This window comes from Galendromus occidentalis, unplaced genomic scaffold, assembly GCF_000255335.2.
Source record: "Galendromus occidentalis unplaced genomic scaffold, Mocc_1.1 scf7180000077427, whole genome shotgun sequence".
Taxonomy (NCBI): domain Eukaryota; kingdom Metazoa; phylum Arthropoda; class Arachnida; order Mesostigmata; family Phytoseiidae; genus Galendromus; species Galendromus occidentalis.
This window is the reverse complement of record NW_003805415.1, coordinates 621,637-639,381: the sequence shown is the minus strand read 5'-3', so window position 1 is coordinate 639,381 and position 17,745 is coordinate 621,637. Positions and strand designations below refer to the sequence as shown.

General features: G+C 54.1%; 1 protein-coding gene across 1 annotated transcript; it reads right to left on the bottom strand.

Moving 5' to 3' along the window:
* Positions 1-486: 486 nt before the first annotated feature.
* Positions 487-1,341, bottom strand: LOC100899969 (uncharacterized). Its single transcript, XM_003742550.2, has 3 exons — positions 1,070-1,341; positions 897-979; positions 487-768 (listed from the first exon to the last, which is right to left on the bottom strand). Exons 1-3 carry the CDS (start codon positions 1,335-1,337, stop codon positions 553-555), a joined length of 567 nt encoding a protein of 188 aa, XP_003742598.1. The 5' UTR covers positions 1,338-1,341; the 3' UTR covers positions 487-552.
* Positions 1,342-17,745: the final 16,404 nt, after the last annotated feature.

The window sequence follows — 17,745 nt, the reverse complement described above, 5'->3', positions numbered from 1 at the left end:
AACGCAGCTGTGGACCGAGTGCTCTGCGTAGGTGTAAACTTTGTGGACTGTGGAACCCTAGGAAAGATATAACGTGATTCATTTTTCTCCGTGAAGGCTCACCATGCGGCCGGGGAGCTACGAAATTATTTTTCAACAGCACAACTCCATCCCCGGACCGGATTTCCCTCCCTGGAGCGAGAGACTTGTCTCCGCACCGAAAACACGGTATCCGAGTCTCCAGGGCTTCCAGAGTCCCCTATATAGCCAGAAGCCACTCAGTTGATCAATGTACCTCAGGTCCTGACGGAAAAGTCTAATGAAATACCTCGGGAGCGTACACCAAATTGATAGGCATGCTATTTATTCGGTGAGCCTCTGGCCCGAACGGGGCGGCTTACGTGCGCGGGAGGTAATCCATTCCTCACTATCGAAGGCCGCGATTGTGTCATGAGTCATGATAGTGAGCTTCTTCCCAATTCCATGAGTAAGAAGTGTCGCAGAGTCAACGAGAGACTCTCGGGTTTATTCTAAGAAACAATCGAGTTGACTGCGCCGCTTGCTTCAGTCCTCTTATATAACATTCACGTTTTCGCCCTCAGCGTTTTCTGCAGTCGGTTGTGCGGTAGATGGCGTGCCAACAGTAAACGTCTCCGTGGCGTCGATGGAACTCGCTCCTGTCGTTGCGCTGACCGCGTCAGTGCTCAAACTTGTTGCCTCGGTTTCGTTCTCCGCCATAGAAGATTCGGTCGAATCCGAGTCGTCGTTGTTCGTGTCGCTTAGACAGTTCTGGGGAGCGGTACCAAGTAGATTGAGAAATCAATTTAGCTAATCGGCTTTCCAGTTCGTTAAAATTGAGACTGATCATGAGTCAACCATTTCATGTTTTTTCGCCCATTCTCTGAGTATGCACCCACCAAGAAATCGTCGTTGAACATCACTGCGGCGCTGCATCGTCTGTGCTCCTCAGTCAAGCAGTCGAGCACGTCTTGACCCGTGACTGGAATCAGTCCAAGATATTCCCACCATGAGCACCTGATTTCAACATGAGACCAATCTCTCACTCTTACTCACGGGGAGCTCCACTCACCGTTCACTGTGTGGGTCGAGTTCTCGGTTTCAATCGTGAGTCTGTATCTCGATTCGGGCGTTATGCTCCGGCAGAACAATGAATCCATGGAATCGCCGAACCTGAACACCGGCGGACCCATGAAAGGGTCTCTTGCACCCGCGAACCCACCCAGACCGAAGCCGGGGCCATAACCTGGACCGAACACCGGTCCGAATCCTGGACCGAAACCTGGGTCGAAACCGACAGGGAAGCCGGGGAAGAACCCCTGCCCGGATGTTCTCGTCATGGCGAAAGCCAAGACTACTATCAAGCTGTATCTCATCACCTGGGATCGTCGGGGTAAGTCGTGTCGAGAAGCTCGTCGATCGGCAGCCGTAGAACAAATGCAGTTCGCGCGACATCGCTGATTACTCTCAGCTAACGAGAGAGGGTCGCCTGCCGCAAACACATCATGCGTTAGTCAGAGCAGGACATCAGGTTTTCTGTGGGTTAGAGCAACAACAATCGACCACCGTTCTTGACAGGTGCTCGAGCAACTGATTCTCACTGCGATTGAAGATGGCCTTGCAATATTTTTATTATCCGCAGAAGAATCGTAGGCAACATCCCTCCGACCTGAGGAAGTCCTTCCAAGCCGGTTCGAAATCTCAGGGAGGCTGACCGAAAATTCAGGATGCCTTGTGCTGAGCAGCGTAGAAACTTTGTCATTCCGCAGAGGGTTTCATCGGGAATCTCAACTTCCAGCGGACGGAACCCCCTGGCGTCCAGGGAGCACCAACGGCTTCTGAACTTCGACGTCATTCACCGGGAAAATGACTCGAGCTTGAAGAATGAGCTGTATCCAATCCCGTCCGGCGAGATATTCCGTCTCGATCCTCAACTCGAGGATTCTAATGGGACGGCGCCGATCTGGATGGGGAAAGCTCGGATGATTGCTCCCGCGGTCGCTGATCTGGGCATTCTCGCGCGCTTGACCTTACGACACCTACGATTTCAGTGGGTCACTCAGCATAAGGGGTAGACATCGAATAAGAACGATAACTATTCTCCGAGCTGAGGCCCCGAATTTGTACAAGGGAGGTGAGAGAAGATAGATTCCAGCAGCCCCCGGTTGAAAATATTTCCAGGGAGAAATCTGGGTATCGTATTCGCTGAGATCTGAGCGCGAATAATTAGCGAGTACGAGGACGATGTGGCCTCCTCCCAACACTGACCGTGATTCGTTTAGGGGTCACATCTGGAATCATCGCACATGTCGCTTCAGGCCGCGATCGTGATTCATGTTTTTCTAGGAACGGCAGCGCGTGTCTCCCTTGGCGTGAGCAAGCGTCCAGAGCTCAGTAGCGTCATGAATTTTTACCGAGCTGATTCGTTTAATCTCGAAACAAAAAAAGAGGGGCGAAATGTATATGCTAGAGCTGTATTCCCGAATCGCAATGAGCCATGCATCTCTTGGGGAAACTTCCGGACGCCATCCTCGGAAGATTTCGGGGGGGGGACGATTCCGAAATACACATACCGAGGCTGAGCTCCCCCCGCCGCTCTTCTCCCCTTAGGAACTCACCTTTCTTTGCAGCTCTCTTCGGATAATCGCCTAAGAATGCGATCGGAAATAACGGCGCTCGGCACGAGTTCGGAGAAGCCTGGCTCAGATGAATGAAGGACCTCGAATAATTCTCCGTCAGACGCTGGATTGTTAACAATATAATGGGTGAGGAAGCGACTTCACTCGCTGCTCTGGGTAGAATTCCGGGGTTGCTGCCGACACGATATAGCGAGAAGCGCGCGGGACAATCGGGATGCAGCTTCAGCCGTACGGCGTCTTCGATGGAAAAAGTGTCGAAGCCCGGGAACCAAGCCCAATCCTCCATCCGATGGCGCGTCATGGTGTTCGGATCCCGGATCATCGGGCATCTACTGGGAGAGTCTTCCGGTCGTTCCGATTAGTCGAAGCATGGCCGCCATTGTTCCGGAGACTTCGGAAGCCTCTGCGAGCCCGGTCACTAGTCATGCGTTTGGAAGTCTGCTTGTATTCGGCTTCTAATGATACTCTCTCTGGAATTAAATCAAGTCGGGCAGATTGAATCTGTATGGAGCTGGGGAATTACCGCTGGAAGCTCCTCCACTCAAGCAGTGTTGGGCTCGCGGCGAGAGACGCAATCATATTTCGTCGGTATCCTGGAGGCAAGAAAGTCATCGGGGTTGAAATAGATGGAATTAGGGAATATGGAAACGGAGAGAGAATCTGATCGTGTTTTTCCATTCCACCCATTGCGTTCTGAAACGATCGCGGGAGTCGAACAAGTTTTGAGTGGTGTTTCGTCGAGAGTGCGCGGACGCGATCGGCAAAATAGGCCACGTGACTTATAGAGAAGCAAATCATGTGGAATCAACTATCACTTCGGTCATCGATCGCTTTACATCGTTTGCTATATCAGAAACGACCCATGGTGAATTACCATAAGTCATCAGCGGGGCTCTGAGACATCTTCTCCCATTGAGAATTTGGTGAGAATTCGGCGACAGCGTCGCCCCAAATCGGAAGGACCATCGGGTTCGAGATCCAAATGCCGCCGAGGATTCATCGCAGTACCTGATTTTCCCTCCGAGCTCGAACGATGATTCACATCATTTATCGAAGTCGACGCTTTCTGAAATCTGCAGCGGTGGGTCAGACGATGGAACAGAGGATCGCACGGCTGGCTCCCTGAACGTTTAGTCTCCCCCCCGCAAGCGACTGGGAAAATGAAGGAAGACGCTGACGAATAGGTCTGATTGTTGTTCTGTGCTGTGAGCGTTGTTACACGTTCGCATGCTGAAATCTTCGCAAAAGTTCTTTCTTCCTCTCCTGCGCTATCCATCACTGTCCGAATTGCAGTCCCGCATCGCGCAGTGAGGGAAGAGCACTAATATCTCCCGACATTACTTCGCATTTAACATAACTTTCCCTTCGAATGTTCGGCGCCCGCCATGACTTCACCGCTCGCCGTCAGAGCGGCCGGCCGCCCGCTTCCTTGCTCCCTTTTAGCGACCAGCCGGGACACGCCTCGGCCATCTCCCTCGGGGTCAATCTTTAATGCACCGTCGATGGATTGATTGCTGGCATCGGAACGAGCTCTCGAACGATGATAGAACAGAAAACCTCGTCGAGCTGTGCTCCGAGGAGAGTCTCCGCTAATAGCCGGGAGCGGAAGTCAGTAGATATCGCCTCAGGTAGGAATCTCCGGGCTCTCACAGTGAAATATTCCGGGGACAGGCGAGGCAGCCTCACCTGAATTTGGAGATCAAATTTTCCCGCTGAATTTCCAGGATCAAGGGTCGGATCAAGCCAGGTTCTCGGTGGTCCGGAACAGGGATCCGGAATCTCGTCATGGGAGGAATCATCTGCTAGGCAAGAGCGACGGAAGAATCCTTCTCGGGGAGAGGCATACACGCTGCATGAATAGTCGCCTCGACGGCGTCTGGCCAACCCATCACAAGAACAAAGAAGCCGGAGTACGGTTGCTCTCTTTTTTTTTGCTTTTCTGTCTGTGCGTCCCTCAACTGTCTCGCGAGCTCGTAGGCTCGCTACATGCCTTCCTGCGAGCTGCTTTCCTTTTTGCATCTTCTTAGCGGCCGCAGTGAGGTTCGTTGTTCTTTCTCGTTGCTGCATTTTTATGTTGGGCACGCACGGCCGGAAGTCGATCCATCAAAGTGACCACCCATCTTTCTCTGCTGCCCCTACTAGCTAGCTGGGCAGCGAGTCGACCGGGCCGGTCAGTCTGACGGCGAGCATCCCCTTCGAAAAAAAATTCCCCTTTTTTCTCCATCTCGGCTCCCAGCTGGCCCGCTATGCAGCGAGCGTGGTGGGCAAGCCACGGTGACCGCGCGGGCGCAAAGACGAGGGACGGGCATGGAAATCCAGGGACGAGGGAACCGGGGCTGGCCGGGCATTATCTCTCAGGTCGCCGCCCTGACTTACTTGTAGATGCACTTTTGTGTTTGTCACATTTTGCTGTTTCTTCTCGCTCCCGCTCGCTAGGCCCGTTCTTGTGGCTCTGGCCCATTTTCAGCGCGGGCAGCATCAAGACGCCAGCGGAGTCACTCTCTTGTTTCCCTTGATGGTCTCGTACAAGAAGTGTTCTCGGCTGTTTCTTTCTAAACTTCCAGTGTAAGTATTCCGACCAAACGACGCAAACTGCTCTCGGTAGCGTTTTCTAAAGGAAATAGCTTATTTCCCTGATGGTCGCCGGTACATCTCTCATACGGCCGACGCCCTACCTTTTCCCCGGCTCTGCACTCGAAGTTCCCCGTATTTTGTTTTCTGACGACCTCTCTCCCTCCGGCCGGAGATTTTGGATGGGCCTCTCCTGTTGCGTGGTACCGGTTTGCGGTTCGTTTCTGGACTCAAGCCGGGGCCGGAGTTCGATGCTCTTCCGGCGTCGATCGGCGGGACCTTTTCTGGTAAGCTCCACGAGATACTTTCGATAGAACGTCCGGATTTCTCTCTGCTCCGCGAAGCGACCACACGGTCTCTTGAGCCCCGGACGGCTCTTGAGATGCGCGTCGCGTTTCGACTCCCATCGGCTGCTACGGGAAGCTACGAGATAGGAGGTAGTTTCCGCTTCCGCCAGCGAAATGAATTTAATGGCGAGGCTCTGCTGTAGAGACGGTCAGCGAACGCTGCTGTCACAGACGGCTGCAATCCTCTGCGATGCAGCAGGCAACGAGAGACCGTCCGGAATCGAGTAAATTGAAAAGTCCACAGATGTGCCCTGGGAGTTTCTGCATGTGTGAATATCCATTTTTGATACGTAGATCGAGCGGGCAGCCGATGGACATCAAAAAGTAACAAAGGGGAAGGAATAAATGGAGACACCCACAGCTCTCTTAAGTCTGATTATCCCGGAGGGATCCGGCGGCATGACGTAAGGAACTGCGCTTATCTTTCTATTTTCCTCGCGCTGTAGATCACTGACGTGACCTCTCTGACGTGTCATCGATACACCACACTCTGCCGGTATAGAAGACCCTCGAACATGCGAAAACGGATAATTACAGTGAATGCTCGTTGCTGCCAACTGCCCGAACTATTCAGTCTACGAGAAGCCTGCCGAAGAATTCGGAAGTCCGAAGCAAGGTCATCCCCCGGATGGCGTTCGAAAAGGTCATGACGCCTCGAGCGTGGAGAGATCAGAAGTCTATGGCTCAATGGCTTCTGCTTCTCTTCTGAGATCGCTGGACACCGCCACGCCGTCGATTGAATGGGTGGATGAACCAGCGGCGAGGCATTCCCAGCTCGATGCGACTTTGACCAACAAGTCTTTATTGCGACGAGACTGACGAATTCAGAAGTCTCTCGGGAATGGGACTCGCCGCTTGAAATACCAATTGAAGTTTGTAGAGTTTTAAAATTTTCAAACCTCTTTTTGTCCCGCATCCCCCTTAGCGACCGCCCGATCCGAGCGGAGACAGTTGCAGCACCTTTACAAGACCAGCATCTATTTAACGCTTCCAAACTAGTTCTACACTGAGGAGATGCTCCCCCTACCACTCGTGGCTCCAGCGCAAGTTCCCGCACCAAGCGACGCCGCACCAACAAGTGATGCTGTCAAACGTGACTTGAACTTTCCGACCACGACGACTCTCGAGCCGACTACGATGAGCTTCAGCAAACGGTCCGGAGAGTTGCGAGACGAGGGGGGGAAAGCACGACTTTTTCCGCTTTCCTCCCATCATCGTTCCCCCGCTCTGGAATGAACGTTCGCGGGAAAATTAAACCGCCCGCGGTCAGGCAACTTAATTTCAAGCGGCTCGTCCGAGCCCAGAGCGCCGCGGCCATGCGGTGTGGGGGGCGAGTGGTGGAGCGTCCGAGGCGTGGGCAGATGAAGCCCCTCGCGAAAGGATCCGCGGCGGGGAGGCTCTCTCGAAGTTTTCTCATTTCGATTGTGGACGCCGCCGCGGCTTGATGGACATTTTTATTAGATTATACTCTCTCGTCTTGCGTCTCTCTCCTTATCCATAGCCTCACTGATGAAATTCTTGACCACTCTCCCGTTGCCTCGGTCAGTCCCTGGGACTGTTTTAAATTTAATCTATTTTCTCTCACCGCCGGCTGACGGCATGCCGCTCAAAATCAAGTGACCGGACCAGCGTTGGAGCTTATGCTTAAAGTCGCTCGGAGCCGCGGCTCGAATCCCGGCCAACCCGACGGGGAGTGATTCCACGCGCAGCTTGAGCGAATGATGATTGATATAATTGTCGCATGACACAATAGTCACATGAAATTCGAGCTTAGTGGGATAGGAGTCGAAAAAAGAAACGAAAATGATACTGGAGGCGATTTCAGAGACTGGCGTTTATCGAAAGTTCGAAGGTTGTCTCCGACGGGAAGTAGGCAGAAGCCGTTACGGATAATGGGTTGCTGGAGAGCACCAAGTGACACGGAAACGCTGTCCTCCCTGCTACGGTCGAAATTGTCTTCGACTTCTCAAGACAAAGTTCAGGTCGTTACTGTGCAGGAGCAAACTTTTCTCATTCTTAATTTCGTGCTACGATGAAGCCGGGGGATCAAGGGAGCGGCTCGGCGGAACGAACAAACAAACAATCATAGTCTCTGACCGCTCCTGTCCACCCTGTTCGGAGGAAACGTCGCTTGCCGGTTGCAGCGTACTTTCGTTCGACCTCACAGACTGCCCATGGAAATTGCGAAAAGTTCCTCCGAATGAAAGCGGTCATACTCAAACATTGCGGGAGCTTCACAAACGGAAAGAATCGGCGAATCGAGAGCAGGACCAGAGAGAGCCTAAAGCGTAGGTTAGGCTCGGACGGATGTTCTTTGAGATTGGTGCGGGATCGACCAATTCAGGGCTAACGCATTTCGTTACTACGAGATTATCTTGCGACTTATCTGGATTTGAAACACACGATCGCTGGTGACAGCGCAGTAGTTCGTCGTATCTTCATTTAGCTCTCAATTCAGATCGTCCCGCCGGCTATCAGCCTGATCCTCCGCCGCGCAATCTGAGCAGCCATCGCTCTCCGCGATATCAACTAGAGGACATCGGAAGGGAGCGACCGATCCGCTGCCAATCGGCCGCTCGGTCTGTCATGCCAAGGCTAGTCTAACATCACCCTGGTTAAGCGAAGCTTGGGCTGGGGGTCGAGCCAGAAAACGAGGAAGCTACGATCAGGGACGAGCGCGACGACCGCAACTCAATCGTTCGCGACTCCAATCTTAACACTCGATGGTCGAGACGATGAGATATTTTTACGAAAATCTCGACCGTCGCCATTCGCTTCCGCCCTGGCATACACGAATAACGCCAGGACTCCCTGCGGCCGGTCGCTTCGCTCGAACCGCATTACAATCGAATACACGGTGGAGAAAAATGATCTCCCTACACCGAGTGGGAGCAAACGAGGCGACGGCTGAAGAGAGATAGTGACCAGCGGAAAAAACATCCTTCGTAGACCATAAAAACCGACGACGATCGCAGCGAATAATCCCGCGGAGAAAGCGATGAAAACGAGTTCGATTCATCTATGAGATCTTACGACAGTCTCCACGATCAAGATTTTGACAAGCGATAAGTTTGAGTTCGGAGAGCGACCGCGTAGCAATAACGGCAACCGATCGACGACTCCGGGAATCAGGAAACAAAGTCGCTCCTGGAGTTTTCACGCCTCGACGAGGGAGTCAAAAGTCCCCGCATCCCGCATTCTGATCTCCCAGAGATGTTCGAATGTGTTCTCGAAGGGATGTTTGTGGCCCAGACCACGTATCGACACCGAGCTGTCCCAAACCACTGGGACATCAAGAACTGCGACCGCCACCCTAACCACAGCCTCGGCCATCTAAGCCATCTATTGCTACCGCTGCGGTGGCCGCCGCTTCCACAACTACTGCTGCTTCTACTAGTGGTAAGCCCAATCAAACTTGTTGCTTCCACAAAGGTCGGTTCCCCCGCCATTCCGACTGGCTTTGCTCACTCCGAGGAAAGCGGAGCGCGTGAGCAGGGAGCGACCGGACCACGGCCGAAAAAAGGGGGACGGGGCAAAGTGAGTGTTTTTGTGGAGGGTGTTTTATGATGTGCAGCCCCGACCCCGCTAACCGATTCCGAGAGTGGACCACAAAATGAAACCTAACCTGATCTCGACTCCAGTAGTTGCCCAATTCTGACATGTTTGCCTAGGGGATCCGTTGCTCGACCGTTTGTCCTTTTCCCCTCTTCGAGCATTTCGTCCTATTCTAACGGCAACGTTCATCCGGCATCTATTCGGGCACGAAGCTCGAATAAGGGCACGGACCCGCCTGCTTCGATGAACATCGTCAGGGGGCGCCGAGATTATCCTTTGAGTCTTCGCATGGATGGATCCTCGTCCCAGGCTCGGATATTTTCGGAAAAGACGTCAGCGGACTTCCGAAAAGAGAGCGAGCCCAGTCCAACTCGATCCGTGCCTGGGGATATGGAGGGAAATGAGATCCCGAAGCTCAAGCTCAGGTGACGTTCGTCTGCTTCATGCACAAGACAATAATTTTCATTCAATCAATTCATCTCGGTCGGATCGAGCTGCATGATACACGACTGGAGAAGATCAGTGGAGGACCTCTCCGAAGTGACGTGAGTGTTCCGGAGTCTGGAAGCATGGGGACCGTTTTCGGGCCGTGGGGACCGATCCGGCCGAACATTCCGATAGAGACCGCTTCGATGACACCGCGCGGATCTGCGAGCGATTCGTATTATACAGATCGGGAGAGTCCTCGGGTCATCCGTCGGTCAGTCGCCTCCGTTCGATGATGATCGGAGTGGCGCGGCGTGAAGCTCGGCGTCTGAACCCGGTGACCGATGCTGGAGATTGTCTCGGACCGCTTATAGGACGACATGGCACTCTAATAAGCGAGCTATTTATATCCGTTGGAGGAAGGGGCGACAACTGGGCGAACGATGGCATTGCCCAACGAGGAAGCGGACGACAAAGAGAGAAAAGCGAGGAAAAACCTAATTCGCATCGGTAATTGGTTGGACGGCTCGACACAAGTGGTCTGGTCGTTGCCTTAACTGCCTTGTGGTCTGCCGCCGCCGCCGCCGCTTCAAGGATGACAAAGAGATCGGGGGGTAACGAACAAGAAGCGGTTTTCCTTACCAAGGCAAGCCAGCTCGAGTCAGAGAAGAGATCTGATCGTCATCTCCGAGCGATCTTACCCCGGTCTTTGGCTGCAGCTGAGGTTAAAATATGGCCTATGCCGCGGGCGAACGGGCAGACGGGCTTCTTGCTTACCCTAGCTACCAACTTGAGCTTGTCTAGCTGGCAACTAAGCCGACGGACGGAGCGGGCGAAAAGAGACACGGCCGGGCACGCAGGTAGTCAGAGAGGCAACGGCTGGTCCGGTTGTCTTGCCAAACTGCCGCTGCTTTGCAAGAGTTACCCGATGTATGGCCGACCATCTGCGGAAACAATGAAACCGCACACATGGATACGGACACAAAACCTTCTCGTCCTCAACAAATCCGGTCGAAAGCCATACGACGAATCCTCTGTCGAATCGCATTGTGTCGATGTCAATCCGTATCCGCATGGCGTCCAGCGGAGCGCGCTCCCTCCGGAAGCATTGCACATGCGTATGCGCAACTTACACCGACCCACCACCCATTGATGAATCGATGACGCGATGATGAGGGAAGGACCCGTGATCGACAGCCTTTCCCGGAAATACCAATCACACCCGAAGCCCGGGAATTTAGAAGGCTCAAGGTCCTGCGAGGGCCGAAGAGGAACGTCGTCGACATGGAAAAGTCCATGAAGTCGTTGACAAAGCATTTTAGGTTTAGAATTTACAGTCCTCGCTCATGTGAAAACATAAGGACGCGAGTCTCAGATAAGATTTCGGAGTGGTGCCGAGAGGAGAATTTCTCTGGAATTCTCCTGGAGGAGGCTCCCTATGCGTCCAGGGACGATGCGCTAGAATTCAGCGATACCAATGCGTCTCCATCGTGTCACAGCCCGCCGTTCATAATGATGAGTATAATTATACGCCGAGCCATTAGCGGTGGCAACTGTCGACGAAGAAGAAAGCTTGAGAGCATCCCTTTCCTTTTTCGCCGGGTGCCTTTGAGGCGGTCCCCGAGCGGCTGCTGCAGCCGCTTATTGATTAATTTAGCGGCGGGAGACGAGAGGGCCCGCCTCCTTCTAACTCGTTCCTTTCTCACTTGTCTTCTTTGCTTTCGTGCCTCTCCCGGCCGCGCTCCCGCAGCTCTCTGCCGGCGTTCCTAAGAGTTCCTACCCCTTCCTTCCCTGTCTCCCACCGGTCTCTTCCATGATTTTCCTGAATCTCAGAGCCCCTCCTCCTCTCCACGACTCCTGCGACGCTGACTGTTTCGGCGTTTCTGTTCTTCATCCAGATTTTTCCCGGCGGCGGCGCCTACTCTCGTCGTATACGTACGTTCATCCGTACGTTCTTCTTCTATCCAGGGAACAGACCAAAGTGGCTAAATAGGCGACGGTGGCGCCGGTCTCTGTCGGCGAAGGGAAGGGTAGAAAGAGGACGAAACATGTGCTGAGCCCTTAGCGAGGCCGACTGCAGCCACCGACGACGGCCCCCGTCGCCGCCGCCACTGCCACCGTGTTGGATATTAATGCGTTGTTATCTGAGCTGCGGGCTCACCAGGGCGGAGTCTCAGCGGACGGCGCTCGCTAATTGGCGAGACCTGCGGAGGCAATTTTTTGTCTCTCTACGCCTTACCTCAGACGTTCGCACCGTCAAAGCGGAAAGCAACGCCCACGGAGAAGGCGGACGCAATCTTCTCTGAAATCAGGTCGAGATCGCGGCCAAGGATAATTTTCCTTCAGAATCCGATTCCAGCAACTCCTTATGTCAGGGCTTGGAGTCTGGACGCGATACATGCGTCGCTCTTCGAGACGGGGCGAGTTTCTCAGCGAGGACGTTCCTCGCTCTCTCGGTCCTCGTTGTTGTGGTCCCTGTCGAACACGGAATGCTTACACGAAACTCTGATGGTGACTGGGTTGATTTGCGTTTTTCTCTTCCTCGTTCTTCTCTTTCCCTTCCTTTGTTCTGTTCCCTCTGTAGGTCTCGACGACTGGGTTCGCATTCAAGATGGCAAACCGCCGGTCTGGCGGAGATGATGGAAATAGAAGAAAGAAACTGAAGGACTGTTGGCAACGATGAAAGGTTGGGCCAAGAGGGTTTCCAATGCACGTCGAGACGGACGAATCGCATACGATGGATCTGCGGAGAAGCGCTTCTACAACAACGGGTGAGCGGCGGATGACGGCAACAAGCAAGACAACGCAGTCGCAAACAACGACCGGGGCGGACGACCGACGGCGGTGCAGAGTAGAGGTCAGATACACTGAACGATGCACTCGGATGGTTCGCTTTTTCCTCTCGTGTTCAAGCGCCTGGCTAGTGGCAGATGCTCAAGGGCCGAGGCCTCTCGAACAGGGAAAATACGAGAGGAGGTGCAGAGACCGAAGGCAAATCGCCAGCAAGGAGCAGAGTTTGAATGAATGCGTCCACGCTCGGACGTTTAGGCTGTTCTGAGATCCGTTGCCGATCCCCTTGCAATTTTTCCCCTTTCCACCGACCGTCCCTGTGGTGGGAGCCACGAGTTTCGAGCGGAACGAGTTTCTATCCACGACGTCATGCGAGTGATCTTAATCTCCTACCGGAAGAGGCTCGCTCGCTTAGGGAGGAGATGCCCTCCCAGGAGCACGCTTGAAATTCTTAGCGAGCAATAAGGTCGTTGACGCTGAAGTTTCGTGAGGGTTTCTCCCGCTTGAGGACAACTTACACACAACACGCTCAGCGACAGGCAGTCAGTCAGGCAAGCAAGCGGCAAGGCAGGCGCGCGAGCGGGCGGACGAACGCACTCAGACACCTTTCTTCGAGGAGTGCTTGCTGGGCTGTTGAATTTGTTTGCTTTGTGTGCCACCATAGGATCTTTGATGGCAGCACTTACTCGACGGCCCACCTCCCGTTCACTCTTTTCTCTTGAAAAGATATTCAGGGCGCAACGCCGCCCAGCAGAGCAACTGTTGCAATCGCGCGGCAGGCTTCGCCCACTATCTTCTTCCTCCTGCATCGTCTTTTATCCCTTCGAAGATGACGGGTGGAATCGCAATGATGCAAAGGGCTGCCGGGTCGCCCGCGGAATCGCCGCAGCATCATCGACCCCACCTGATGACGACCGAGACGACGACGGCGGGGACGCGATAAGTGCCGAATAGGTCTGAAATCCATCGTCTCCCCTGAGGAGATGCACGAGCCCTCAGTGAACAATGGGCTCTTCAATTTTCCGCGTCCCGAAGCTCAGCTCCGACATCGATTGCTTTCGGCGAGCCCTAACGCCGAATCCTGTCCCATCCCACTCCTCATTATGGCCCGGCGCGGAGACGTCGCATATCGCGAAACGCAGCGCGATTTCAGTCGGAACTTCCCCGATCGTCCCGGACCTGGTAGGGCGTCCGTTTCTCGGATGGAAACGCAAGGAGACGAATGCCCTCAGGACTTGACCTGGGTAAGTTCTCGGAGGCGACCGATCGATCCAAGAGGACGAGACCTTCGCTTGGTGGATTTTGTCTTTCTCAGGTGCGGGTCGATTGGATGAATTCGGAGCTCACACAGCTCGCGATTCTCGGCAGATCGCATGGGGGATCTAAATTTTTTCCTCGGATCCTGATTTTGATTTCTCTCCAGGGATCGGTCCACCTGACCCGCCCCCCTCCCCACTCTACCGCCTTCGTCTCGAATCCGCAACGTCTAGGGGTCCGGATCGAAGTTGGTCCATCTCGCTCGGTGCTGCAGCCTTTTTCTGCGCTATCGACGACGGCATCGCTCGAGACCCCATGCGTATTCTCAGGAGTTGAAAGTGTCTGGAGGAGGCGAAGCGAGAGCGAGAGCAGCAGCTTGCATTTACGAGCGGAAACCGAATTGGCGGGATTCGCCTATTCTTTCTCATTGCTCCCTTTGGCGCGCGTCGAACCATCCATAAATATCAGATCAAGTAATTTGTTTACTTCCATTCGCTCCAGTAATCCCGTTAGAAATAGACTTGGGAGCGAGTGTGGGCGCGGAGGGGAGGAAACGGCAGAATACGTTATTGGGAGTTTTACCCAAGCGGAGACTGCAAATTAGGGTTCTGAGTCCTTCTGTTTCGCACAAGTTACAGATGCAGAGTTTTAAGGAGGATTATCGTTCCGGCCCCCGATCTGCTTTCGAGAATAAAGTCGGGTGAGGGTGGGAGGGGCCGCTCCTCATCTGGATGGGCTCTGAAGTCTTCTGAGAGATTCTCGGAAGCCCATCCAGATCTCTCCCTTAGATCATCTTTCGGACTAACTGACCAACCTTCAAGCAACCGTCCAGATCGAGGAGCAGAGCGAGGAATATATCTTTCCCTCCCGTGAAGTTAAAGTTCTAGTTGCGAGGCAAAGGTTGCTGACGCATTACTTCTCCGAATCCGGACGCCTCCCTGTGGCTGGTCGTGAATTTGAATACGGAGAATAAGGGAAGCCGCGAGAACGACTCGTGGAAGACTTGCACCGGGATGCTGATCGGGCATCTCGTCCGCCGCCGAAGCGTGTGAACGTTGAGTGGTTGAGCGTAAATAGAGAGCTATAGTAGACGGAGACGATCCAGGAAGACGCGGGCCGACGAGGAGAGCCAGGCGGCGGAATAAAATCAACGAAACAGAACCGAACGCCTCTTCCAATATCTTCTTGGGACCGTCGGAGTGTACAGCCGCCTATTTCCTTCGTCTTTTGGTGGCTCCGTCCCCTCGAATTTCCCTATTCAACCTGCCCGCGCGAGGCTCAGAGAATCGTACCGCGGGCCGAAATCGGACTCGATAATGCTTATTGATTAATTTATCGTTCCTCAGAGCCCCGGATTTCCCGCGTTCCCGACGACTCGGCCGAATCGTCTAGAACCCACTTCGACGGAAGCACACGTCGGTGCGGCGCTCATTGGATCGCACGAATGCCGCGGCTTTCGCGAACAACAATAATTCCACATTGCCTACCTTCAGCAATATGGTCTACGCGTCAAAAGTCGTCAGAGCTTATTTTCCTACAGAAATTCATTACTCAAAATGAGGAATGTAAGGAACACGGTTCTGCACAGTCGTCTCACAGACATCACGGCAGAGGGTCACCATCCGATCTCCCTTTCGATTCCACTTTCCGGCCTTTCGGCTGAATAACCTCTGGCGACGGGGGGAGCATAAGGGAAATACGCTCAAACCTGCCCGGAAAAAGGGGAGAACCAAGCCGATCATCTATTGGCACTAGTCAGGCGCCAGGTTTCGATCAGCCACATTCGACATCGAAAAGGCGGATGTGTTCAACCTTTCGTCGATCAGTGGGCTGCGAATGTTCCGGTGGCTCCAAAGCAGCGGCACACAGTTTCAGGAGCCTTAAGGGTGTCCCCTCTACTCCAAGAAGGCGCGGCGGAATGTCAAACTTTAGGCTTTCGTAGCATCGACCACACTCGAGGATCGCTTCTCACGCTCAAGTCCAAGTGTGATGTGTCCGGTGGACGACATAATTACTCGTATCCGGAAAGGCGGTGTCTCGGACCGCAAGAAAAGATGCCGCGGGTCGCAAGCGGCCTGTGGGCCTCATTTCAAGCAACCCCGCTGTACAGCCGTCTTGTTTGAGCCACGCAGGGGGTGGGGGAAGTCGGTGGACGTGAATATCAAAAAGAAGGTCTGAGCCCTCGGGAAGTAGAGTACTCGTGTGGAGATGATGCTCGTCTTTCAGATGCAGACTTTCTTCTATCGACTTCTTCTCACAGCGTTGTAATTAAACGCCTCCTCGTTCATCCTGTTCCTGTCACCTGCAGCGACATCAGAGAAAAAACGCTCTCATGGGCACTCTGTCAGTCGATCAGCCTGCCGAGGGAACTATCGAACGTTAACGAATCACCTCTCACGAGAGAGGAAAACAAGGACAATAGGAATATTTTCGACACGAAAACCCAGATATCGGAGGTCCATTCTCCGATTTTTCGGGAGCAGGGAAACGTCCGCGAGAGAGGATCCGATTCCATTTGAAGATGGGGTTTCCACAATCGTACATAAATGAGGTAAACTTCTCATTGGCGTACGCTGATCGCGGAGAGATTGAGAAATTGTTGCTGAACCTGACGCAATTGTTCTTTCGGAGGCTCGACGTCAATCGTTCGTTCCCCGTAAGCGGGCAGCATGAACAACGACAAACTTGTTTCGCTCGCCGTAGATTTCAAAGGCGTTCTCGATCGTTGTCGTCTGAGAGCGCAGCGAGAGCAAGCTCCGCCTTGCTTTGCTTGTTCCGATCCTTGGGCCCTTTCTTTCCCTCGGTCCCTCATCGCTTCTTTCCGAGAGCCCTCGCGGGTCGTGCGACCGGCCGGCGGGCCGAACTGACCAGTCTCCGGTAGCCGCGGCTCCTTGGCGGGTTGCCGGGTCGGTGGCTGGCGACACTCCGGTCGGAGGGCCCGCCGTCGAGCCGGCTGCCATTAGTGGCACAAATGAGGGCCTCGAATCGAGGGCGGCGGTTGCGGAGGAGGAGCTTGCGACAATTAGGAACGCCCTCACTTCGACGTACACAGACAACTTCACTCTCTGCCGCCGCTCTCAATGGGAGGGATTAAGGCACGCCGCTAATAGCGACCAACTGCTTGACAATTTACCAACGCCCAGCGACATTATGTCCTCAGTTGACGGCGTTCTTTTCGTTTCATGTTAGTCTCCTCCCTCCGATTCTGGAACAACAGACTCTGATGAGCTCCCACCGAATAGCGGGCGAGTTCTTCCCTCGAGATAATTTCCCCTCCGGTTCCGCGCGAACTTCGATCGCGATCCGGAGCGTCTTACCTCCGAACTTGAGGGGGCACCGCAACGGTTTCGTGCTATTTTTTTCCGTCCGCTTTCTCGACGATTCGCCTACTCATTCACCACTCATCGGGCAATCTCGGCAGCTCGCTGGAAATTCCTGCGGGGATACGGAGCTTGTCGCGGAACGAGAAAACTCGGATCGAGCACTTCCACCTGTGTCCGCGAATAAGATTCGCTATTCACTGTGTTGTCGCGGGTGCTGCTGCTGCTACCACCCCCGCTGCCGCCGCCGCCGCTGCTTGTGTGGGCCTACATTGTTCTGCGCATCTGCAATGCGCCGATTCCCCATTGTCGTTGTTGTTGGCGCCGTCAGCGGCGTTGAGGACTCCAAAAAGGGGCGTTAGGAACGTGGGGAATAGCATGGAACGCAAGCTCCCTCCGCCATGCTCCTCCGCGCAGTTTGCTCTCCTCTCCAACAGTCGCATCCACTTCTGCCGTTGGCTCCTTTCCCTCCAGCAGCGTTTTTTGCCTCTCAAAATTTTAATGAAAAGAGCGCCCCCTCGCCGGGCGTCGCTGCATCTTCGTCGCCGCCGCCGCCACCGGTGCCTCTCTCTCATTCCGGCTCTGCGAGTTGTACGTTTTTTTGCCTCCTTATTCCCCCTCATGGGTGAGCGGCCTGCCCCACACTACCCCCTCTCCCGTCGCTCTCCGGCTCCATCCCTAGACTTTTCCCGTGCCATCGTCCTCGTTTCCCTGTCGTCCGTTGGCCCGTCCGTCCGTCGGTCGGTCGGTACGTTCATCCGTTGCTTCGTTGGTTCCCTCCACTTTTCTCTAGAGGATCTGTGCAGCACACACGCCACCACTCTAAATATTCTGCTGTGCGTT